This window comes from Equus przewalskii, chromosome 3, assembly GCF_037783145.1.
Source record: "Equus przewalskii isolate Varuska chromosome 3, EquPr2, whole genome shotgun sequence".
NCBI lineage: Eukaryota > Metazoa > Chordata > Mammalia > Perissodactyla > Equidae > Equus > Equus przewalskii.
Window position 1 is genome coordinate 117410049 of NC_091833.1, and position 24977 is coordinate 117435025.

Below are 24977 nucleotides of genomic sequence, written 5' to 3' on the forward strand. Positions count from 1 at the left end.
ACAAGGGCTTCTGTCAACCTCTCCTTCACTCTGCAGTGCCTCGTATCTGTTGGCTGAAAAAAGAACAGGCTATTTCCTTGGCTATTTCTGAGTGGTCCCGATAGCTCTGTTCTCTACCTGTAATCTGCCTGACATCAATCTCCAATGGGAGACCAGTGGATAGTAGGAAAGTACTTGAGTGAATGACCCTCAGGTCCTACAACTGCCAAAAGGCAGTGACGCTTAATGAGAAGGAGGACAAGTTTGAGGTCACCAGGGTCCAAATCCCAGCCCAGACACTTAGTCGGAATGTGCCCTAGGCAAGCTCACTATCCATACTACAGTTTTTCATTGGTAGCAAAGGGATGATAATAATATCTATCTTATAAGATTGTTGAAGAGTAGATATGACATGCTCGATAAAATGTCTGTTATTATTATGTTAGCAACGAAGTCCTGTTCACTGTCCAGAGTAATCTTGACAGCTGGTACCTGAAACTCCCTCCCTTAGTCATAGAAGGTGCCATTGTTCCCGTCCCACCCAGCAAGTCAGCTCTAGATTTTCACAGAGGAATGAATACCAGAGGAACTTCCTGAAGTTACTGAGTAGACAGACATGGAGATTAAACAGAAAGCTCCAGTTAACTGAATATTCTGATTAATAACACTATTAGTTTTCAAAAACATGGAAGATAATAAAACATACTTACTCCTAATAAACACTAAGTAAATTTAACTTTTGGTAGTTCAAATTCCCTATAATTATTTTACTTACCTAAATTAATGTCAATAGCTCTCAAATATATACTCCATTTTTCAGAAGTACTAAACTTAGGGCTGGCCCAGTGGCGCAGGGGTTAAGTTTGCGTGCTCTGCTTCCGCAGCCCAGGGTTCGCTGCTTCGGATCCCAGGCGCAGACCTATGCACCACTTATCAAGCCACACTGTGGCAGGTATTCCACATATAAAACGGAGGAAGATGGGCACAGACGTTAGCTCAGGGCTAATCTTCCTCAAAAAAAAAAAAGTAAGTACTAAACTTTTTCGGATTGAGAGAAACCCTACAATTTTTGCATTCCCCTTTTACTTAAAAAACGAAAACAAAGTGGCTAAAAACAAGAACTATCTAACATCTGTATATGCGTAGGTGCTTTTAAAACTTTAAAATTTTGAAGCTATAGATTAAAATTTTAGACATAAAATCTTTTCAATTGAGGGGAAAAAAATAACCTGGAGGACAGTAGAAAAGAGTCACATTACGCAAACGACTGACAGTTGATTTTACCCAGACACACTCAGTGGCAATTCTGTTACTGGAACTGTAGATGAAATTCATTAAGATACAGGATGAAACATTAAATGGTATGTCCATAAAGGAGACACTCTAAAGCCCAGTGGAAGCCAAAGACTCTTTTCAAAGGAGAAAAGATGTTTATCCCTTCCATTCTGTCATTTAATATTTAGTTAAGTGATACTAACACTTTTAACCTGAAATTAACCTAGCTTTGAAAGGAGCAAATAATTCATTCCTTCCAAAGCACAGTCATGTGCCACATAAACAGGTTTTGTCAACAACAGACCACATACAAAATGATGGTCTGGTAAAATTAGTACCATATAGCCTAGGTGTGTAGGAGGCTATACCATCTAGGTTTGTGTAAGTGCACTCCACAGTGTTTGCACAACAACGAAATCGCCTAACAATGCATTTCTTAGAACATGTCCCCATCGTTAAGCGACACATGGCTGTATATTATATTGTGTGTCTAGGAAAATCCTGGAGGCTTGGCCTTGCAGCCTGACCTTCTCCACATTATACAGGATAGAAATGATCTGTCTAGTAAAGTGTTCAATCCCAAGCCTCAAATCAACAACAACACTTTGTTTACTTAGAGGAGGCAATTCCACTCAGGTCCCAAGAGGATGATATACTTCAAAATGATTTTCACACAACAGTTCAGAACTCTTCTGAAAAATTACAGCACAGCATATTTTAACAAGCCACTAAAAATGCAAAGCACTTTGGGGGCCGGCCCGGTGGCAGAATGGTTAAGTTCATGTGCTCTGCTTCAGCAGCCCAGGATTCACAGGTTCAGATCCTGGATGTGGACCCAGCACCGCTCATCAAGCCACGCTGTGGTGGCATCCCACATAAAATAGAGAAAGACTGTCAGAGATATTAATTCAGCGACAATCTTCCTCAAGCAAAAAGAGGAACACTGGTAACAGATGTTAGCTCAGGGTCAATCTTCTCACACACACACACAAAAAAAATGCAAAGCACTCACAAATAATTCTAACACTACAAATAAAACAAACATCCTAGAAAATGTGATCCCTTTAGAAAATTCTAGTTGCAGGGCCCTGTCCTAGGGTGGGAGCTCAAAAATCAGTTGCTGAGTGAAATAGCAGAAAACAATGTCTCTAAAATAATTGCCTGAAAGGCAAACGTGACAGTAGAAAGGAAAGTTTACAGTATAGGAAACCCCCAAAATGGGTTAGGATTAAATAGAAAGGTTCACTTCCTCTTTGGTTCATACACTCTGAAAAGGAAGCAGGTATCACTAAAATTTCCCTGCTTTGGTGGATCGGAAGTGGCTGCTTTATCTGGCATTTCTCTGATTAGTGCGCAAGGATGAGTATTTTTCATGCGTTTGTTTAATCTCAAATTTCCCATAGAGTCTATTAATTTCTTTTCCACCTACCTATCTGTTGAAATCTTGATGTATTTATTCCTACAAATTTGAAAACATCGTATGCCTATTGACCTTGTGCCATATTTGACATTCCCAGACTATTATCTTCTTTATTTTTCAATGAGCAAATATTTTAGCATTTTGCATACTTAGGTCTGCAAATCTTTTTCTTTGAGTTCTTCTGCTTGTAAAGAGAAAATTATCACACCTTCACAGGCATACATCTAATAAACTGTTCCCAAAAAGTTTCAAGGTATTATCTCTGATAAACATTTTATTTTCCTTTTTTCTCCACAGTCTCTATAATTTTAAACATTTCTCCTTAATCCATCTGGAATTTACTTGGATGAATGATATGTTTTCCAGTTATCTCACCACCAAGAATCTCTTCTCCTGGGAGACATGGAGGTGTGTTTCTTCACTCCCCACCAGGACCCACTGATGCATGTTTCAGCTTCACACCAGCAGCTCCCCACTGTTGCTTCATAATCTACATGTCTGACCTTGGGGAGGTTTATCATCTTTTGCACCTCAGTTTCTTCATTTGTAATGAAATACATTCAAGTCATATGTTCCAAGGTTGCTGGGACAATCAGAAATAACAAATGTAAACTATCTAGCACAATGTCTGGCACAGGATACTTTATATATACGAAATCCTTTAATTACCTAATATCTGACGAGAACATAAAAGTAACATGCTAAAAGTTTCATTTCAAAAACTTCAAGAACATTAAGTTTAACCAACTAAAGTTAAAATACATTATTTTAACTAAAAATAATGTTCTACTATAAACATCTTATTTTACCTTTTGATATTTCAAGTAAAACTACTGTGTTCTGTCTCTATCAACACATGTAACATTAATGAATAAGTAAGATTTCTTACTTTAACTCAATTCCTAAACCAATATTCTAGTACAGTTTACTGAAACAGACTTGGGTGTGGTTTTGAAAGCAACTCTGGGTGAGGCAACCAAAGATAAGCCATCCAACCATCTGTTTAACCGAACAAATTTAAGTGAACTTTAATGCACCCTATCCTGTTTATATTTCCAAAATCTGTCTGACAACTGTTTGTCAGAAAGAATCCAGCTTGGGTCTTCATCAAAATTCCATTAGCCTCTCAATGCTAACTGATTAATAAATGTGCTCAATTCATATCTAGAGTTTAAATCCTAGGGCCAGACCCCCTTGGTTCTGATCCCAGTTCACCACTTACTAGCTATGTAACCTTAGGCACATTTCTTCATCTTTTTCTCTATGCTTCAGTTTCTTTGTCTGTAAAATGGGAATGATATCATGCTTTTAGAATTTCTTGGTTTAAGATTCTTGCTTGGTTTAAGATTAGATGGGCTAATTTATGTCAAGTGTTTCCTACAGTGCCTGGCACACAGTAAGCAACACAGTAAACAGTGGCTATTATTATTATAAGCAGCAGCAGCACCTTTAACGACTGACTGAATCTCTTAAAAAAGGACACTAGAAGAACATTCTATGATGGGCACTAGTTAACTGTCTTCCCTAAGAGGTGCACAGGGACACACAGCAGCACCACTTGTTAGAGATCCTTCCTGCAGACTGTGTCACTGCTCTGTACTGTCAATTTTTAATACACCCGCTAGATCACAAGCTGACTGAAGGCAGGAACTACGACGATGCTTTACCTTTTGACATTCCCGACAAAATGCTCCGAACACAGATCTTTAAAAATGCTTATTAGATTAATACAATGGAAAAAAACAAGCAATGCGACAAAACCTTAGAAGCATACATTTTTAGCACCAGAAGCAACTTAAGAAGTCACGTGGTCATTTTACAGATGATAAAACTGAGAAAGATAATGACTTTATCAAAGTCCTATATGCTGGCCAAGCTGGAGCCAGCTCCTGCCTGTACCAAGAACACCAACACACCTTGCTCACTCCACTGACCCTCAAACCGTGCATTTTAGAATTATCTAATACTGAATATGCTTTTCCTAAGTTTTAAACTAGTACACAACCACTTTTTCTATTATTAATAAATACCACTTGGAGATCTCAAGTAAGGCAAATATTTGAGAGGCCCTACCACTCAAATGAGATTTTCCATAAAAACAAAAGTTATTTGCTTATAAGAAATACATGAAACTTCCAAGGGCTAAACGAAAAAGACCCAAAACCATGAGAATGAAACTAGAACTCTGAATGGAATCATCCACAAAAGTTGATATTACCAGAGATCAAATGCCAAAAATCAGCATTGCTAGATGCAAAAAAGGAGGAGCTGATGAGCTGGAACTCTATAAGGGGGTGAAAATGGTCTCAGGTGGGCAGTGACCCTGGCTCACAGTAGAAGTAAATACAATCCTCTCAGGAAAAAACATCCTAAATGTTGATCCCCAGGTTTTTCCACAGCTGAAAAATGAACCGGGGGGCTGGCCCTGTGGCCAAGTGGTTAAGTTTGCACACTCTGCTTTGGCAGCCGAAAATTCTCCAGTTCAGATCCTGGGTGCAGACCTACACGCCCCTCACCAAGCCATGCTGTGGCGGCATCCCACATAGAAGAACCAGAAGCACAGGAATGACTTACAACTGGGATCTATAGCTATGTACTGGGGCTCTAGGGAGAAAAAAAGAAAAAGATGAAGACTGGCAACAGATGTTAACTCAGGGCCAATCTTCCTCATCAAAACTTAAAACAAAAAAAATTAACCGAATATGAGGTCCAAGTCAAAAATTCAAGAAACCCAAAAACAATCTCCATGAGTGACAGTCATCAGAAACAATGAACCATAGGTCTAGATCCTCAAAGACTTGGGATACTAGAATTACAATACAGAACCCAGAATTACCATGTATGAAATAGTTTAAAAATAAATTAATGATAAATATGACAAACCACAGAGACCATCAAAAATGAGCAGAGCTGAAAAAGAAACCAAATAGAACTTTTAGAAATGAAATAATGTTGAAAAAAGTTTTTAATCATCCAATAAATTAATACCAGCTTCGACACAGATAAAGAGGATAATGAATTAAAAGACAGATTTGAAAAAATTACCCAGAAACCAGCACAAGGAGACACAAAGTATGATGGAACGGATATGAAGTCCACTACACATCTACTGGAGTCACAGGCAGCGATAATGAAGGACAGAGGAGTCAATACCAGAGAGATAATGGCTGACATTTTACATAACTGAAAGACATGAATTCACAAATACCAAGTAAAATAAATAAAGAGAAATCCATCCCATATGCAAATGGTAATGATTCTGCAGAATAGCAAAGGCAGAAAAGAAATTCTAAAAGCAGACAAGAAGAAAAGACAGATCACCTACAAAGGAATGACAATTAGATTGTTGGCAAACTTGTAACAGAAACAACAAAGGGAGAAGAACAGAATATCTTCAAAATGCTGACAGGAAATAACTGTCAATCTGGATTTCTACAGCAAGTAAAACTACCTTTTGAGAATATGTGTGAAATAAAGTCATTTCAGATAAACAAAAAGAGAGGTTTCACCTACAGACCTATAGTAAAGGAGCTTCTGAAGATGAAAAATGATCCCAGGAAAAAAAATGAGAAATGCAGTAAGGATTGTGAGCAAAGAAACTGCTAAATGTGAAGTAAATCTAAAAATATCTTTGGATAATGTAGTGACAATAAAATCCAATTTGTGAGGTTAAAAACAAAGTCTAGGGGCCAGCCCGGCAGCCTAGTGGTTAAGTTCAAGTGCTCCACTTCAGCAACCCAGGGTTTGCTGGTTCAGATCCCAGGAGTGCACCTCACACCACTCATCAAGCATGCTGTGGCAGAGTCCCACATATAAAATAGACAAAGATTAGCACAGATGTTAGCGACAATTTTCCTCAAGCAAAAACAGGAAGATTGGCAACAGATGTTAGCTCAGGGGCAATCTTCCTCACCAAAAACATAAAAAAGAAAGTCTAGACTAAAACAGAACAACAGTAGCATGTAACTTGATCATTGAGTTTAATTGAAATTAGTTTAATGTCTTTGTTTTGTCTGTTAGGGGAATATGATATTAATTTCAGATTTTGTTAAATATGCATGGTAAAACTTTAAGGGCAACCACTAAAAGAACATAATAGAATATGTAATTTCCAAACCAAAAAAGGGAAGAACATAAAGAAAAACAAACAAAACAATTTGGTTGTTTAAAAAGGCAAGCATGGAAGGGAGAAAAAAATGACAGAAAACAAAACGTAAGAAGACAGAAAAAGTACAGAAATTTATATAGTGCTATAAACCAATGTTACTTCAATAAAAAACAAAGGAGGGACAGCAGCCCAGCAGCCTAGTTGTTAAGTTCATGAGTTCTGCTTCGGTGGCCTGGGGTTCGCGGATTTGGATCCCAGGCACGGACCTATGCACTGCTTGTCAAGTTATGCGGTGGCAGAATCCCACATACAAAAAAATAGAGGAGGACTGGCATAGATGTTAGCTCAGGGCCAATCTTCCTCACCCCCCCCAAAAAAAAGAAGTAAAAATTTATCAGAATCACAATATATGTAAATATACTAAATTACGTCAGTTAAAAAACAGAAACTACAACCACTATAGTGGGCTGAATAATGGTCACCAAAGATATCAATCCTAATCCCTGGACCCTGTAATGCTAAGACTCTGTATGTGATTCAGGATTTGGGGATGGTGAGATTATCCTGGATTACACGAGTGGGCCCTAAATGAAATCACCAGTATCCCTATAAAAAGGAGTCAGAGGGGGGCTAGCCCAGTGGTGCAGCAGTTAAGTGTGCACATTCCGCTTCAGCAGCCTGTGATTCACTGGTTCAGATCCCAGGTGCAAACACGGCACCGCCTGGCAAGTCATGCTGTGGTGGGCATCCCACATGTAGAGTAAGGGAAGATGGGCATGGATGTTAGCTCAGGGCCAGTCTTCCTCAGCAAAAAGAGGATTGGCTCAGGCCTAAGCTTCCTCAAAAAAAGGGAGACAGAGGGAGATTTGACTCGACAGATATAAAAGAAGAGGGCAATTTGACCAGGCACACTGAGACTGGAGTGATGCAGCCACATCCAAAGAATGCCCGCCGCCAGAAGAAGCTGGGAAGAGGCAAGGAACAGATTCTTTCTCCAGAAGAATCACCTTGATGCTGGCTTAGTGATACTGATTTTGGACTTCTGGCCTCCAGAACTGTGAGAGAATAATTTCTCCTGTTTTAAGGAACCAAGTTTGTGGTAATTTGTTACAGCAGCCACAAAAAACTAAAACACCCATAAAACATAAGAACAGAACATAGAAAGTTTGAAAGTAAATGGATGAAAATAGGTACATCAAGCAAACATCAACCAAAAGAAAGCTGGAGTATCTACATTAATAAGAGACAAAAAAGACCAAGGAAGATAAAAGCATTTCTTCAGGATGGAAAAAGCCACTGCATGAAGTTTAAAAGCTCACTTCAACAGGAAGATGACAATATATGTATGCCTAATAAAATGGTGTCAATACATATGAAGCAAAAACTGCTAGAACTCAGAGACAAATAGACAAACCTACCATCATAATGGGAGATAAAAACATTGCTCAATTACTAATAGGCAAAGCAGCCAAAAAATTAGTAAACAGTAAAAAGAACATAAGAACAACGTAATCAACAAGTTCGATGTTAGAAGTATACAGACTCTTGCAACTCCCTGCTCCGCAAAAAATTAAAGAATACATATTCTTCTCTAGAATACGAGAAACATTCATAAGAATTAACCTCAGGGACCGGCCCTGTGGCCTAGTAGTTAAGTTCAGCGCACTTCGCTTTGGTGGCCCAGGTTTGGTTCCCGGGAACAGACCTACACCATTCATCAGCAGCCATGCTGTGGTGGTGATCACACAAAAAATAGAGGAAGATTGGAACAGATGTTAGCTCAGGGCAAATCTTCCTCAGCAAAAAAAAAAAAGAATTCACCTCATATCTAGATGGAAATAAAGAAAACCTCGGTGCCAGCCCTGTGGCTTGAGTGGTTAAGTTCGTGACCCAGGGTTTCACCAGTTCAGATCCTACGCACAAACCTAGCACCGATCAACAAGCCATGCTGACACGTCATCCCACACAATACAACTAGAAGAACCTACAACTAGAATATACAACTAGGCACTGGGGGACTTTGGGGAGAAATTTAAGGAAAAAACAACTGTCAACAGACGTTAGCTCAGGGCCAATCTTTTTTTTAAAAAAAAAAAAAATCTCAACAAATTTCAGAGAATCAGTAGCAGACAAACCATTTCTCTGGTCACAATGCAATTAACACAATTCAATAACAAATTTTTTTTAAAAAAACATATATTTGGAAACTTAAGAGCACATTTTTAAATAACTTACAGGCCAAAGAAAAAAACATAATGAAAATTTAAACACTTATATAATGAAAATATTACACTTGAAAACTGTTGGCTTCGCTAAAGAGCTACTTCTAGAGAATTGTATAGACTTACATGCTTCTACTAAAAAAAAAGAGTAAGTGGGGGCTGGCCCCGTGGTTGAGCAGTTCAAGTTCTGCGTGCCCTACTTTGGAGGCCCAGGTTCACAGGTTCGGATCCTGGGCAAGGACCTACACCACTTGCCAGCCATGCTGTGGCAGCATCCCACATACAAAATGGAGGAGAACTGGTACAGATGTTAGCTCGGGGCTAATTTTCCTCAGCAAAAAAAAAAAAAGTAAGTGATCAATTTCTGAGAAGTTATAAAAAGAACAGAATAAATTCTAAACCACTTAGCAATCACTCTCACAATGCTTTATATACATAATTTCTAATCCTTAAAACAACTTTGAAGGTTGGATTATAGTTTGGATTATAGCTACAAATGTCCTATTATCTGAGTTTTAAAGCACAAACCATAAGCCCCTTCAAGGGAAAAAAAGGTACATCACGTAAGATGTAACACATGTGCCCAAACTTGCAAATGTCATGCAGCCTTGATTTTTACTGAGAATAAAGATGATGTCACAGCTTTTTTCACAGCACAGTGAAATCTGGGGTCAACAGCCTCAAGACCCGAAATAACATACAAATAACTCGTTTTATGAAAAAGGTACTGGCAACCTTCCAAAATTGTAGTCAGCAAAATCAGCACTATTTTCATGAGGATTCTTCTTCACCCTTGTGCATTATGAATCAATCAAAGTGGAAATTATCCACCAAGAAAAATTAAAATATACTTTAAAAGAGAACTGCTGGCTTGATTTTTATAAAATAGAAATGATAAAAATAACTGCAGATGAGTGATGTGAAAGAAACATCTCAAGGACCCGAACAGCTCTAACTGGGATCCACCTTCTGCTATTCCTACAGAGAGGGTCCAAGCAGGAGCTCCTGTGCAGGCATCCCACAGGCTTTCTCTCTGTCTGACCTGAAGAACTACGAGCCCTTGAAGTGTAATCTCCATTCTTGTTATGTGTGATTCCTCAATGCCCAGTACAAAACCTAGAACACTGAAGGCCTTTTAAAAAGTTTATTGAATTAATGTTTCCTAAATGCCATTACTGTCACTTAGAAACTAGAGACAAAGAAAATTTATACCCACACTGCTTGACTAAAAGCTAGGAAAGAAATGCTTCCTTGAAGAAATTCCTTGCTTTCCAAAACAATCAATCAAACACCCTATGCAGAAAACAGCACATTCAATATTCCAGATACTCTAGGTCAGTGACATTCCTGGTGGTTATGTTGTCAAAGTACGCTGTGCTTCAGGCCCCAGGGACAATGCTCAGAACAAACTGAGATCAAGAGTATGTGGACGGTGGGGTCATCTAGTTCCCCTAAAGATGAGTGGACTAATTCACATCCCTTCCTACTGAAGTAGACACTCAGTCCTAAAGTCAAGTACCATTTCTAACACTCCCTTCCTGCCTGAAGCTCTATGCAACAATAACTTGATTAATGGTATCATCTGGGAACAAGGCTGGCCTGTTAACTAAAACATTCTTAAATCTTGGAAAGTATGGCTTAACCACAAAGTCCTTGCTAAGCTGCAAACTTGTATGGCTGTAAAAGACAAAAGTATCTCTGTACAGAGCCTTGATTTATCAAAAAAAAACAGAAAGAGAAAGAGTAGCTAGTAAACAGGGCTCTCTATTGCCTTTCTGTGCTTTCCTTCTTAATGTCTGTTTCCCCCTCATCTATACACTGGAGGAGGAGGAAAGGAAAGGAAAATGCACTGACAGCATACCTGTGTACCATAAGCATTCACAAGTGCTCTCACCACGGCCCCACAACAACACCTCCAGTTAGACAAGATTGTTATTATTACTATTCCTGTTTCAACAGATGAGAAAATTGAGTTTGGAGAATTTCACCAACATGATCCAGAGCCACATATTTTCAGAGGCAAAACTGGATTGCATCCTGATACTACATCCCTGACGCCCAGCACTATACCAACAGTTGACAACTGACTCTCTTCAGTGAGAATAAAACTCCTAACGCAGCATTTTCACTTTTACAGTTTCACTGATACATATTCACATACCATAAAATTCACCCATTTAAAGTGTACAGTTTAGTGGTTTAGCGTATTCACAGAGATATACAACCATCATCACAATCTAATTTTACATTTTCAACACCCAAGAAGAAAGCCCAAACACATTAGCAGTCACTCCCCATTCCTATTCCTCCCCTCCCCTCCAGCCTCTTTCTCTGGCTTCTTTCACTTAGCATAACGTTTTCCCAGTTCACCCATGTGTAGCATGCATCATGCTTCATTCTTTATTATTGCCAAATAATATAATACTCCATCGTATGGATACACTACATTTTGTTTATCTATTCATCACCTGATGGACATTTGGGTGTTTTCCACTTCTCGCCTATTAAGGATAATGCTGCTACAAACATCTGTGTACACATTTTTGTATGGAGATATGTTTTCATTCAGTATTTGCATTTTCAAAGTGGTTCACAACATTCTCTCCTTTACATCTTAGCACTACTTCATTTTGTGATGGATAAAATTGAGGCTGGAGGCCGGCCCTGTGGCTGAGTGGTTAAGTTCGCGCACTCCGCTTTGGTGGCCCAGGGTTTCACAGGTTCGAATCCTGGCCCGGACATGGCGCCACTCATCAGGCCACGCTGAGGTGGTGTCCCACATGCCACGACTAGAAGGACTCACAACTAAAATATCCAACTATGTACCTGGGGGCTTTGGGAGAAAAAGGAAAGATAAAATCTTTAAAAAAAAAAAAATTGAGGTTGGGAGCAGTTAAGTGACTTTATCACCCATTGCTGGGTAACCCTCAGTGAACCTGCAGTAAGTCCACACCTTCTCGCAGAAGACCTGCTCATTCCATCACACCACAGAGCTTTATCTCCTCTGCAAGAAATTTCAAGCAATAGCATGCAGTTGAGAAAAACTGTTTTTTTAGCTACTGAGCTTCCTAAATCATTCTCAGTAAAGTCAATCCATAGACAAATTTAAATTAAGCCTTTCAGAGTAAGAGAAGGGAAGAACATAGTGTTCCGGAAGGATATTCTAAAGGTCCCTCCCCAGTGATGGCCTTCTCCCCATGGACACATTGCAAGCTGCTATTCCAGGGTGTGCAGAGGCCCACGTGATCTCAGCATCTATTGTGCCCTGTCCATGAGGTCAGTCCTAGCACAAGTCTGCATGCATCTGCAGGCTTGATCCCCTAACATCAGCCCACATAACAGAGTTCCCAAGGCCTAGCTGTAGAGCTAATTTGTTCTGACATAGGTGAAAGTATTCTGGGGGCACACATTGCTATGGTCAGTTGTACAAACCCCCTTTCCCAACTCCTGAAACAGTTCCTAGGCTTCTAATATTTCTGTAGTAAAGTTCAGAAATATGGTTTATAATTATATTACAGTTATATGTAACAGCCATTTACTGACAGCTTACTAGATACCTTTCATGCATTTAATTCATTTAATTTTCACAATAATTGTGTAAGAGAGATACTATTATTACTTCCATGTTACATGCAAACACTTTCTTATGTGGGGAAAAGATAGTCAATGAGAGTATAAACTGCTATAACAACTTTTTTTTTTTTAAAGATTTTATTTTTTTCCTTTTTCTCCTCAAAGCCCCCCAGTACATAGTTGTATATTCTTAGTTGTGGGTCCTTCTAGTTGTGGCATGTGGGACACCGCCTCAGCATGGCTTGATGAGCGGTGCCATGTCCACGCCCAGGATTCGAACCGCCGAAACACTGGGCCACCACAGAGGAGCGTGTGAACTTGACCACTCGGCCACGGGGCTGGCCCCTGGTATAACTTAATGGGATAATTTGGAAATACCTATGGAAACTAAAAGTACAAATATCCTTGGTCCAGGCAATTTCACTTCTGAGAACATATCTACAGACAGACTTCATAGTACGCAAAGACAGAGATACAAGAATATTAAAGAACAGTTTGTAACAGTAAAAACCTAGAAACAAATATCTATCTATATAGCAGTGATTAAATAAATTACAGTATATCTGTAAAAGGAAATATCTGAGACTGTTAAAGAGAGTAAAATAGAGTATGTGTGCTGAATACTGAGCATTCTCCAAGACGTATTAAGGAGGAGCAAGATGAATATCATTACGCATAACAACGTTTTTTTTTTTTTAAAGATTCTATTTTTTTCCTTTCTCTCCCCAAAGCCCCCCGGTACATAGTTGTATATTCTTCGTTGTGGGTCCTTCTAGTTGTGGCATGTGGGATGCTGCCTCAGCATGGTTTGATGAGCAGTGCCATGTCCGCGCCCAGGATTCGAACCAATGAAACACTGGGCCGCCTGCAGCGGAGCCCGCGAACTTAACCACTCAGCCACGGGGCCAGCCCCCTTTATTTTTTTTTGTTTGTTTGTTTGTTTGTTTTTTGAGGAAGATTAGCCCTCAGCTAACTACTGCCAGTCCTCCTCTTTTTGCTGAGCAAGCCTGGCTCTGAGCTAACATCCATGCCCATCTTCCTCTACTTTATACGTGGGACGCCTACCACAGCATGGCTGCCAAGCGGTGCCATGTCCACACCCGGGATCCGAACCAAAGAACCCCGGGCCACCGAGAAGCGGAACGTGCGAACTTAACCACTGCGCCACCGGGCTGGCCCCCAGCCCCCTTTATTTTTTAAAGGAGATATACATACATACCACCATTCTGGCTTGGGCAAGTTACTTAACCTGTCTCACAGCTTCCTCATCTACAAAACGGGGTAAGAACAATACTTCCCACATAGTGCTCAATAAAAGTTACCTGTGGCCATTACTGCAATTTAATGATTATTTAATTGTAATACTACCAATAATAACAATAATTTTATTGCTATTATTAGATGGGCTCTGCAAAAAAAATAAATAAATCAATTCCATACCTACACTACTCAGTGTCAGGCAGTAGACAGGTACAGGGAAACTGAGGCAAACACCATCTGCTCCGCCTCCTCACCTAGCTCACAGCCCATGAGGGTTTACTTTTCCAGATGCCTAGCCTATATGACCTGCCCCCTTCAGCTCTTGCCACCAACAGGCAACAAGAAACCACATGCAGTAAGATGGGTCTCCACTGCCCAAATGCTTTCCCTCAGATACACACAGATTTGATCTCTGACCAAACGTCACCTCCTCAGAGAAGCCCACCTCATTCCACGATCTATTGCAAATGAAAACAAATAACTGTCGCCACCATTCTCCACACCCTTATCCTGCCACCAGTCTTCACAGCAGTTATTACTGCCTGACGTTTCTTTATTACTATCTCTTGTTCTAGAACATAAGGTCCCAAGAGAGGGGGGACTATGTCTCACTCCCTGTGGATCTCAATCCCTGCTCTGTCCATTGTGCCTCGAACAACACCCAGCATAAACTAGCTGCTCAATAAATATAGATGAAGAGATGGGACTGATATGCAAGTTAATAAAAGTTCTAGAATGGAAAATAAGCTTACAAATCAACATTTTTTAAAATTACTGTTGTCATTTTATCCTGGCAGAGTAGGTTCTCAAGACACTGTTCAGTTAAAAGATAAATATTTCAGAGATTTTAGTCCTACTGTACTTAAAATGCCACTTTTTCCCTACATAGCACAAACTCATATAAAGCCTTGTCAAAATATGCTCAACACTTTTAAGTTAACAAGTATCAGAAACAATGTTATAGGGGCCAGCCCAGTGGCGCAGCAGTTAAGTTCCCAGTGGCGCAGCAGTTAAGTTCACATGTTTCACTTCGGTGGCCTGGGGTTCACTGGTTCGGATCCCAGGTGAGGACATGGCACCGCTTGGCAAGCCACACGTGGCAGGCATCCCACATATAAAGTAGAGGAAGATGGGCACGGATGTTAGCTCAGAGCCAGGCTTCCTCAGCAAAAAGAGGAGGACTGACAGCAGACCTTAGCTCAGGGCTAATCTTCCTCAAAAAAAAGAAAAGAAAAAAGAAACAATGTTATACATTAGTCATAATAATTGTTTAAAAAGATAATTCTGGAATAAAGAAAGCTCAAAGGGCAAACCGAATTAAACTTGCTCCCCTTCATTCCTTCCAACTCAAGTTTCCTGCATGTAGACGATCAGAACATGCATTAACTATTAAACAGTTTTGTTAAAGTTTAATATTATGCTATGTTAAGATTCCTGACTATTTTAAGGAGCCATGTGATAGCCACCAGGCACTGAAGAAACTCAGGGGGAATTAGTATATTTAATCTGTAACTAACCAAATCTCAGATCGAGTTGTTAAACCCTTAGAAGATAGAGAATTCAAAAAAGGACATCCCTTCTACTTGCCAAAACAACCTGCCAAAGCATGAGAAAAAATAAAAACAAAACAACACATAGGGTTCATAGGTAAGGGGGTTTTTTAAAAATTACTTTAGATTCTCAAGGAGGCTAGGAACTTAATTTACGTAAAAAGAAAAAGAAAACGTTGCCATTCACCATCTCCAACACATGAAAAATTTTAAAGTCCTGTAGCTATTGGAACAGAACAAAGTTCAAGAATATTTATAACCATAAATAATGATTCAGAACCCAACAATGTAAAATTTACACTGTCTGCCATCCAATAAAAAATTACCCAACAAGCAAAGAAGCAGGAAAATATGACCCATATTGAGGAGATAGAGCAATCAAAACCAATCCAGAACTGAAAGAGAAGTTAAAATTAGTGAACAAGGTCATTAAAACAGTTAGTACAACTGTACCCTATATGCTCAAAATCTTAAGTAGAGATATGGAAGACATAAAAAAGATAAACATTTAACTTCTCAAAATGACAGCTACAATGCGTGAGTTAAAAAATAACCCTGAACAAGATTAATGGTAGATTAAACACTGCAGAGAAAAGATTAATGAATTTGAAGATATAAAAATAAAAACTACCCAAAACAAAACATACAGAGAAAAGACAAATAAATGAACAGAGCATCAGTGAGCTGTGAGACAACTCTGAACAGTCTAACATCCTGGAACTGGAGTTCTCAGAGGAGAGGACATGAAGAAGGAACAGAAAAAAAAAAAATGTGAAAAAATGGCCAAAATTTTCCCAAATTTGATTAATACCATAAACTCACAGATCCACAAAAGAAGCTCAATGAAACCCAAGCACAAGAAACATGAAGAAAACTATGGTATACAAAGACACATCAAAATAAAATTGCCCAGAACCAGTGACAGGGAAAACCTTAAAAGCAGCCAGAGAAAAAGGACATGCTATGTAGAGGAACAAAGATAAGGATGACCTAAGATTTCTTGTAGGAAATGATGCAAGCAAGAAGACAGTGAAGCAACATCTTTAAAGTAAAAACTAAAAGATTTTAGCCCCAAGGTTTTGAGGTTTTGTAATTGCAAGCATTAAATTTTCTCAACACTATCATGCCATTTGGCTAGGTTAGAAGTAATATATTTAGGGGCACCTACTGTGTGCCAGGATGAATGCTCAGAACAAATTAGGAAGTAAAACCAAGGTGTTACAAGAGATAAGACTGGAGTTATGGGAAGAGGCCAAACCTTGAAAGCCTGGTCCAGGAGCTCAGGATTCATGGGCCAAGGAGAATCACCTTGTTTTAGAGAAAAGCTCTAAACAGGGAAGTGGCATGGTCTAGTCTACAACTCAGAATTCATTCTAGCAAAAACACAGAGAGGCCAGCTTAAACAGTGGACAAACATGGTCTCTGCCTTTATGGAGTGTAGTTCTTGTGGAAGACGAAACAGGAGTAAACAGATAAATAAATCATTAAAATTGAAGGACACAAGAAGTGCCTGAGTTAGTGACTAACAGGGAAATGCTACTTTAAGAGGGCAGTTAGGGAGAGTCTCTCTAAGGGACATTTAAGTGGAGGCCTAAAAGATGAGAAGGCACTAGCTATACAGAGTGGTGTAAAAGCATTTGTTCTAGGCAGAGGGATCAACATGCAATCCCCTAAACTGGAAAAGAGCTAGGCAGGTTTGAGGAAGGCCACCGTAATGAGCATAAATGAGCAAGTGGAAGAATAGTAGAAAGTGAGCCTGGAGATCACGTAAGAAATCTGATTTTGTTCTAAGTACAATGGGAAGTTACTGAGTTTTTTTGTTTTCTCTGTAACATTACTTATTTTATTCTGAGTACATAATCCAATTACATGAATCGAAATTCAAAAGGTATGTAAGGTTATACAGTGAAAAGTAAGTCTCTCTCCCACCCCTGTCCAACAGCTACACAATTCCCTAGAGGCAACCACTTTATCAGTATTTGAAAGGTTTTAACAAGACAGAACACAATCCAATTTATATTTTGCATAAATCACCCTAGCTGATGGGTGGAGAATGGGTGGGAAGAAAGGACTCAGGGAGACCAGCTGGAGGCTGCTGTAGCAGTCCAAGGGAGATGTGACAGCTGCTGAGACCCAGGAGGTGACGGTGGAGATGGGACAGAAGGACTGGGTCGGGATGTATTCTGAAGGTAGAACTCACAAAACTGATGTTATCAAGACAGCATTAGGGACTATAGCTACAGGTACTATTTTTCACACACTTAGAATCTACAGGTCTAATGTTTTAGACTTTAAAGCTTAAATACTCAGAGTTCAGTGAATATGCAGATAGATAATGAGTGAGAGAATAATAGGTAACAAGAGAGAAAGCAAATTACCAAACTGTGATGTTAACAATTTAACAATAACAAACTTACAGTATCAATATGAATTAAATGATTTTATCCCAGAAATGGCGTTTCTGAAACCAACCCAAAACTGTATTACTGCAGTTGAAGGGCTGAAACAACAGCTGTTTAAAAAAAGAAAAATGCAAAACTGAAATCTTTAACACCAGTACTGTTGACCACAACATAACAGATAAAGCTAAAGTCTTCTCAGTAGGGGCCAGCCCAGCAGCACAGAGGTTAAGTGCGCATGTTCCGCTTCGGCGGCCAGGGGTTCGCCGGTTCGGATCCCAGGTGCGGACATGGCACAGTTTGGCAAAAGCCATGCTGTGGTAGGCGTCCCACGTATAAAGTGGAGGAAGATAGGCATGGATGTTAGCTCACGGCCAGTATTCCCCAGCAAAAACAGGAGGATTGGCAGCAGTTAGCCCAGGGCTAATCTTCCCCAGAAAAAAAAAAAAAAAAGGAAATCCTGCCATTTGCACCATAGATGGACATTGAGGATATTTTACTAAGTAAAATAAGTCAGACAGAAGAAGACAAACACCGTATGGTCTCACTTAAATGCTGGGGGTGGGAGGGAGATAAATGAGTGAAGGGGGTTAAAAAGTAAACAAAAAAACAAAAAAACAGTTATCTGGGAAAAGAAGGAACAGCGTGAAGAGGATGGCAACATAAAGAAGCAAAACTTCTTTGAATACATCCTGTTTTATATGCTTGGTTTTGAAAAGCCTTATTAGTATTTTACATAATTATAAAGCAAAATTACATTTTCAAGAAGCAATCCCTAAATAGTGAAAGCAAAATAAAAAGAGAAGACCCAAACTATACAGCCAGTGGTGGCAAAAACTTAGAGTAACTATTTTAATTGACCTCAATACAGTAATTTGACTACATACCCCTAAAAGGACGTAAAAAAATTCTTAAACACTTCTTATTTGTTGGTGGTAATGTTCATGTTATTCATCTGAGACTGACAAGTGTACAGTGTGGGGGAAAATAATGAGTAATTAGAATCAAGATGTTTGTCTTAGAAAAATGATACAGGTGTAAGATCAAGAAGGTTAGATAGAACTCTGTCATCTTGCTTTACAACTGGAAGTATCAGTAACCCAAGATCTGTGCACTAAAAAGACCTAGCAACAACGATCAACCTAGTAGCAATGAACAACCCCAGGGCCCAGAATGTGGTTACTAAATACTATTTCATTAAAAGAATCCAAGGCCCCTTGGAGAAATAGACAATTCCAGGGCTGGGACAAAATATGTACAAGACAAGCCTGGTGCAGTTTGTCATACCAGAAAGAAGAGCAATTAAAGACTATTAGAGTTGTGTCTAAAGGATTTCGGAGTCAATTTTAGCAGATTCCTATTAGACAAAGATGGGACAATCCAAGCATCAAAAAGGATAGTATCTACAATGGATTGAACCATACCAAATATGTTTAAATCCACGAGTTCACAATGACACAAACACACATACACAACTCACTGGCTACTTTTGGAGGATGCCAACTAATTATTTTGAAAACTAGTAAATAATGGAGAGGAATTAAGCATTTATCCTGCCTTTCCTAAAAGAGCTATAATTCATGGTAACCAAATTATGCAAGAGGGGAAATTTATCTTTATGGAGGTATTCCAGCTAATAAATGATGAAGTTATAACTAAAATATCATTTTTCAATGCCTAATGAAATAATGACTCTAAGCACTGAGCATCAAGCAATGATAACAAGACTACTAACTAATCCTTATCTGTCTACTAACCTATAAAGTCTTCTTGCCAAAAATTAATGAAATCTGAAACTGACTACACCTTTAGATCTAACTAAATTAGATTAAATTTACAGTAAATTCTGTGTAAACTACAATATAGACCAAAATCCAGACCGCTTGTAATTCCACAGCACAAACTATCAAGTTTCAGCAACAAATAAGTTACAAGACATAAAAGATGGAGGGGGAACCTATAGACTAAAACAAGTCACAGCGTATGAATAGCATTTGGAACCTGATTCAAACGGTCAAGAAAATTATGAAATGGGGCCAGCCCAGTGGTAGAGCAGTTAAGTTTGCAGGCTCTGCTTTGGTGGCCCAGGGTTCACCAGTTCAGATCCAGGGCATGGACCTCCACACTGCTCATCAAGCCATGCTATGGCAGGTGTCCCACATATAAAACATAGAGGAAGACAGCCAGAGATGTTAGCTCGGGGCCAGTCTTCTTCAGCAAAAAGCAAAAAGAGGAGGATTGGCAGCAGATATTAGCTCAGAGCTAACCTTCCTCAAAAAAAAAAAATTATGAGGCAATCAAGAAATTCTTATTTTAATACTGTGTGAACATTTGAAGGTAATGAGAAATTCTGTGATAGTGGTATTTGAATTTACCTTTTTTAAAAGATGCATGTAGATATATATACTGAATATTTAACAGTTAAAATGACATGACAGGGGCCGGCCCCGTGGCCGAGTGGTTAGGTTCGCACGCTCCGCTGCAGGAGGCCCAGTGTTTCATCAGTCTGAACACTGGGCGCAGACATGGCACCGCTCATGGAGCCACGCTGAGGCAGTGTCCCACATGCCACAACTAGAAGGACCCACAACTAAGAATATACAACTACGTACCGGGGGGCTTTGGGGAGAAAAAGGAAAAAAATTTTTTAAAAAAATAAATGATATGACATCTGGGTTTGTGGGGTTCAGATAAAGCAAGATCGGCTACGAGTTACTATCTGTTGAAGCTGGATGAGCGTAGTGCATGTGAGAGAAAAATCAAATGTGTAAAAATAAATGTCAATTTAAACTCTAAGTTTCACATACTAAAAATGTCTTTTTAAAATTAACACTCAAACTGTTAAAAATTGTGAGACAAGAAAATTTTAACATAGTCAGATATTTGACTTGTATCTTTTAAAGCATTTCAGTATTTACTTTTCTGATTCAATACAAGGACTACTTGAAAGAATTAACTAAAAACTAACAATTATCTAAAGAAACAGCTTTTATGGTAAAATCAATTAACACAAAACTGAGCACCAAACAAACCTTATCAGCATTAGATAACGTCAGAGTTAAAGGAGAAAAATAATCAGCTGCATAAATTATATTTTAGGAGAAAAACTATCCCATCTTTTGGAGACTGGGTAGAATTTAGATTCATGTCCTTCATGAGCCTCTGTAACTAAAACCTAAACAGACACAAGCCGTAAAACAAATCAGACCACCTGTCCTGCTGTAAACCACATCAAAACTTTGCAAAACAGTTCTGACCGCCAAAATCATCCACTTCCTTACAAAACAACTTTACTTATTCTTGTCTTCCCCATAGTCAGAATCAAAGGGGTACATTAAGATTTTGGACTTAAAAAAAATAACTTACACGTGGCTGGCACTTGCCCATTAGTTAAGGACTCCGATTTTTCACAACCCCACCCCCACACAATCCCCCCTCCGGCTGACAGGCCCTCCCCTCTCCCTCCCCCCTGCTCGTCTTCACTGGGGCCTCTCTCGAGGCGTTCTGCAAACGAGACACAGTGGACCTTTCAGCAGCCTATCTCCTACCCCTGTTAAGATTTCAATCAATTTTTCACACGCAAAAAAACCTCTCTGTAATAACTCATCAGCATTGCACACAGCTATCAGCTATGTTTTTGGTGCTTAGGGACATGACAATTGATGTATGTCGTTTAAGCATAAAAGCATATGGTCACACCGCCGGCAGTTTCAGGTTAACCAAAATATTTATTTCAAGGTAGGTATGCCTGAAGTGAACACAAATCACCCGCAAAATACCCAGAGCCACGAATTACAACAGCAAAAATAACTGTTAAAGGCAGGGGCCCTTACACCTCCGAAAACAACGAAAAAGAAAGAAAGAAAAGGCGGGGGGAGGGGGCGAAGACGCCAACAGCTCCTTCTCTAGAGAAGTTCCAGGACCCCCGACTACCACCGCCCGAGGCTCTTCTCCTCCGGCAGGAGCGGGCGCTCTGCCCACGAGAGCCGGCCGGCGGGGCCCGGCGCCGCGGCGGTCAGCGTCTGCACAGCCCTCGCGCCGGCAGCGCCCCGGGCACGGACCGGGCGGCCGTGGGCCCCGCGCGCACCCAGCGTCCGGGCCGGGTCCTCCTTTTCCACACGGACCCCCGAAGCCCACCGCCCAGCCCAGAAACGAGCTGCCCCGGCGGTCGCACGAGAAGCCCGTGCGGCGAACGGTCTGCAGAGCGTCGTCCTCCGCGCCCGGTCACGGCCGACGGCCGAACGCAGCCGACCCTCCCACGGCGGCCCCCCGGCCGGACCCGAGCTCCGCCAGCGCCTCCGCCCAGCGCGGCCCCCGCCCCCCGCGCGAGCCCCCGCCGCGCCCAGCCGCCCGCGCCGCTCGGGCGCCGCCGCCGCAGGCCCCGCGGCCCGGCCTGCAGCCCTGGGGCCGCTCCGCTGCTGCCCTGCGAGCGGGCCTCACCTCAGGGGGGAATCGAAAGCAGCGCGCGGGCTCCTAGATCCGAGTGCGGCCGCCGCCCGTGGCCTCCGGCTCGGGCTCGGGCTCGGGCTCGGGCTCCGCCCCCTGTCCTCCGCGCGCACTCCGGCCCGCAGCCTCGGCCCGCCCGGCCTCCCCGCCCCCTCAGCCCTCAGCGCTGCCCCAGCAGCCCAAGCTGGGTGCGGCCGGCGGCGCAGCAGCCCAACAACGCGCCGCCCCGTAGGCCCGTCCCGCGCCGCACCGCCCAGCAACGCGCCCTGCGATTGGCTGTCTGCGGGAAGGGCGGGGCCTGCGCGGGCAGGGCCGCTGCCTGTGGCCACGCGCGCTTGCTGAGACCCGCCTCGGTGCTGCCCCGCCGGCGGCGGAGGGTCGGCTAGGCTGCAGCGTCGGCGCACTGGTGGAGCCCGACAGCCCTCCTCGCTGAAGCAGGCAGGGTCTGCTGTGCCAGCGCCGCCCCCTCACCCGGAACCGCTCGTTCGCTCATTCTTTGTCGCAGCACAGGCTCGGGGAGGCCTGCCAGCAGATTCACTGGATCCGCAGCAGGACGTACTAAACGGTCCCGTCCCACGCCCTGCGCGGGCAGGGGGCTGTCCGAGCCGGGGTCAGTCGCAAGTGCCCGCCTCGCTCGCTCACTCCTCCAGCAGGCGGACCCCGCCCCCGCGTGCCTCGCCCCGTGCTGGTCTCTGTCCAGAAGCCCCCGGCGGCGGGCAGAGCCTCAGGCAGAGTTTGGGGGCGGGCTGACAGCCAGGGTGTGGTTAGGATGGCGGGGCCTGTGGACCCTGATAAGGCTCCACAGACAGGGCAGCTGCGTGGTGGCCAGGGCCTGAGCTGCCGGTTCTGGATGAACAAGTGCCGGTCCTCTCCGCAGAACCGGGGAAGGAGTCTAGGCCGGGGCATTGACGAGACCTGGCTAGCCTAGAGACTACATCGGCACCTTCCCCTAAAGGGTGCCTCCTGTTGTCTCATCTGAGCCAAAAAAACTCATGGGCAGTGGGAAGTGGCTTAGCTGGTTGGTCAGGAGCCTGGAAGGAGCAATCTGGAAGTTCAGGGACAAACAGGCAGGGCTTCTCGTTCCCTTTATACCCATAGAAAGCTGAGGCCCAAGCTGGGCAGTGGAAGAATAATGCGGAACCCATGCCCCCCCTCCCAGCAGGGGCCTATTTGGCTTTGCCCACAGAAGGGTCAAGGATGGGGTCTATGAATAATAGTGACCTCTGACCTCAGGGTCTCCTGGACATTAACTCTTCTCGAAAGGCTTTCCTGACAAGACTCCACAATTCTGTCTCATTCACTTGTTTCCCTTGCACCTAGCAACAAGGCCTGGCCCAAAGAGGGGTCAGTAAGGGCTTGCTGAAGGAAAGAAGGGAGGGAGAGAGGAGTAGAAGATGACTGAGCATGTTAAGTAGAGGCATAGAAGATATAAAAAAGACCCAACTCAAACTTCCAAAGGTGAAAAATACACTGGATGGGAATAACAGCAGATTAGACACGGCAGAAGAAAATGTTAGTGAACATGGAAAATATTGGACATGGAATAGTAAAATATTAGACATGGAAAAAGAAACTAAATGGAACATGGAGAGAAAAGATCCTGGAAAAGAATGAACAGGGGACCAGTGAGCTGTAGGACAACTTCAAGAGGCCTAATATGTGTGTAATTGGAGTCCCTAAAAATGGAGGTGGGGTTGGGAGGAGGACAGAAATACTATTTGAAGAGATGATGGCTGAATTTTTTTCAAATTTGATGAAAACTACAAACCCACAGATCCAAGCAGCTCAAAAAGTAACATCTGCCTTGTTACTGGGCTCTGGTAGAAATGAATGTTCCTATAGAACATCAAGAGTACTGTGAGGCCAGAACTGCCCATCACTTGGTTCTGTCAGACTATCAAGACATAAAGTCAGGTAGATACATCATAATCTGGAAGTGATAGATTCAGGATTGGGTTCATGTAGGTGCAGAGGGAAGTGGTCCAGACTCCTACCACTGTAGCTCTCACATTTCTCCCTCAGCTCACACCTAGGGTTTCAGGGGGATTCCCTGTGAGACGGTGACAGAGGAGGAAAAAGCATGTGCTTGGTTCACAGGAAAGTCGTCTCAGTGTTGCTGTGGGCTGAAAATGGCCTGCTGCTGCACTGTATCCCCACTCAGCAGTCACCCTGAAAGAAAGTGGTGAGGGGAAATCATCCTAATAGACAAAGTTTCAGATGGTGAACATGGCCATTCGCTTTGTGTGGAGAGAGACATGGCCTGGACTCATGGGCAGCGGGAAATGGCTTAGCTGGTTGGTCAGGAGCCTGGAAGGAGCAATCTGGAAGTTCAGGGACAAAGAAGTCTGAGCAAGAAACGGATGTGGAAGGACCTATGGCAATTGGCACAAAGGGTGAAGATCTTTGTACTGCATGCTAACGTCCACCAGTAAGCATCCACCACAGAGGCTCCAAACCACCAAGTGGACAGAATGGCTCGGCCAATGGGCATCAGCCAGGATCTGTGCTCTGCCACCACTATGCTGGCACAATAGTCTCATGAACAAAGTAGCCATGGTGGCAGGGTGGAGGCTATGCCTGAGCCCTACAGCAGAGGCTCCTTGTAACCAAGGCTGATCCAGCTACTGCAACTGCCAAATGTCTAACCTGTCAGCATCAATGACCAAGGTTGAGCCCCCCAGAGGAGCCAACCAGCCCCTTGGTGGCAAGATGATTACATTGGATCCCCTCTGTTCTAAAAAAGCA

At 42.1% G+C, this 24977-nt stretch overlaps 1 protein-coding gene across 16 annotated transcripts in view; it reads right to left on the minus strand.

The window, feature by feature from the left end:
- ADD1 (adducin 1) overlaps positions 1 to 22998 on the minus strand; it is an 85052-nt gene extending 62054 nt beyond the window's left edge. For 5 of the 16 annotated variants that reach the window (XM_070615177.1, XM_070615176.1, XM_070615184.1 and 2 more), the window contains exon 1: positions 22227 to 22379. Coding sequence is in view for 4 of the 16 variants with exons in the window: in XM_008532382.2 (XP_008530604.1) it covers positions 22704 to 22725 (22 nt within the window). In the remaining 12 variants the exon portion in view is untranslated. Of the gene's footprint in view, positions 1 to 3049; positions 3258 to 3896; positions 3952 to 22226; positions 22395 to 22703 lie in introns of those variants that run through there. The other 11 variants (XM_070615188.1, XM_070615174.1, XM_070615179.1 and 8 more) reach the window with 10 other exon arrangements.
- Positions 22999 to 24977: the final 1979 nt, after the last annotated feature.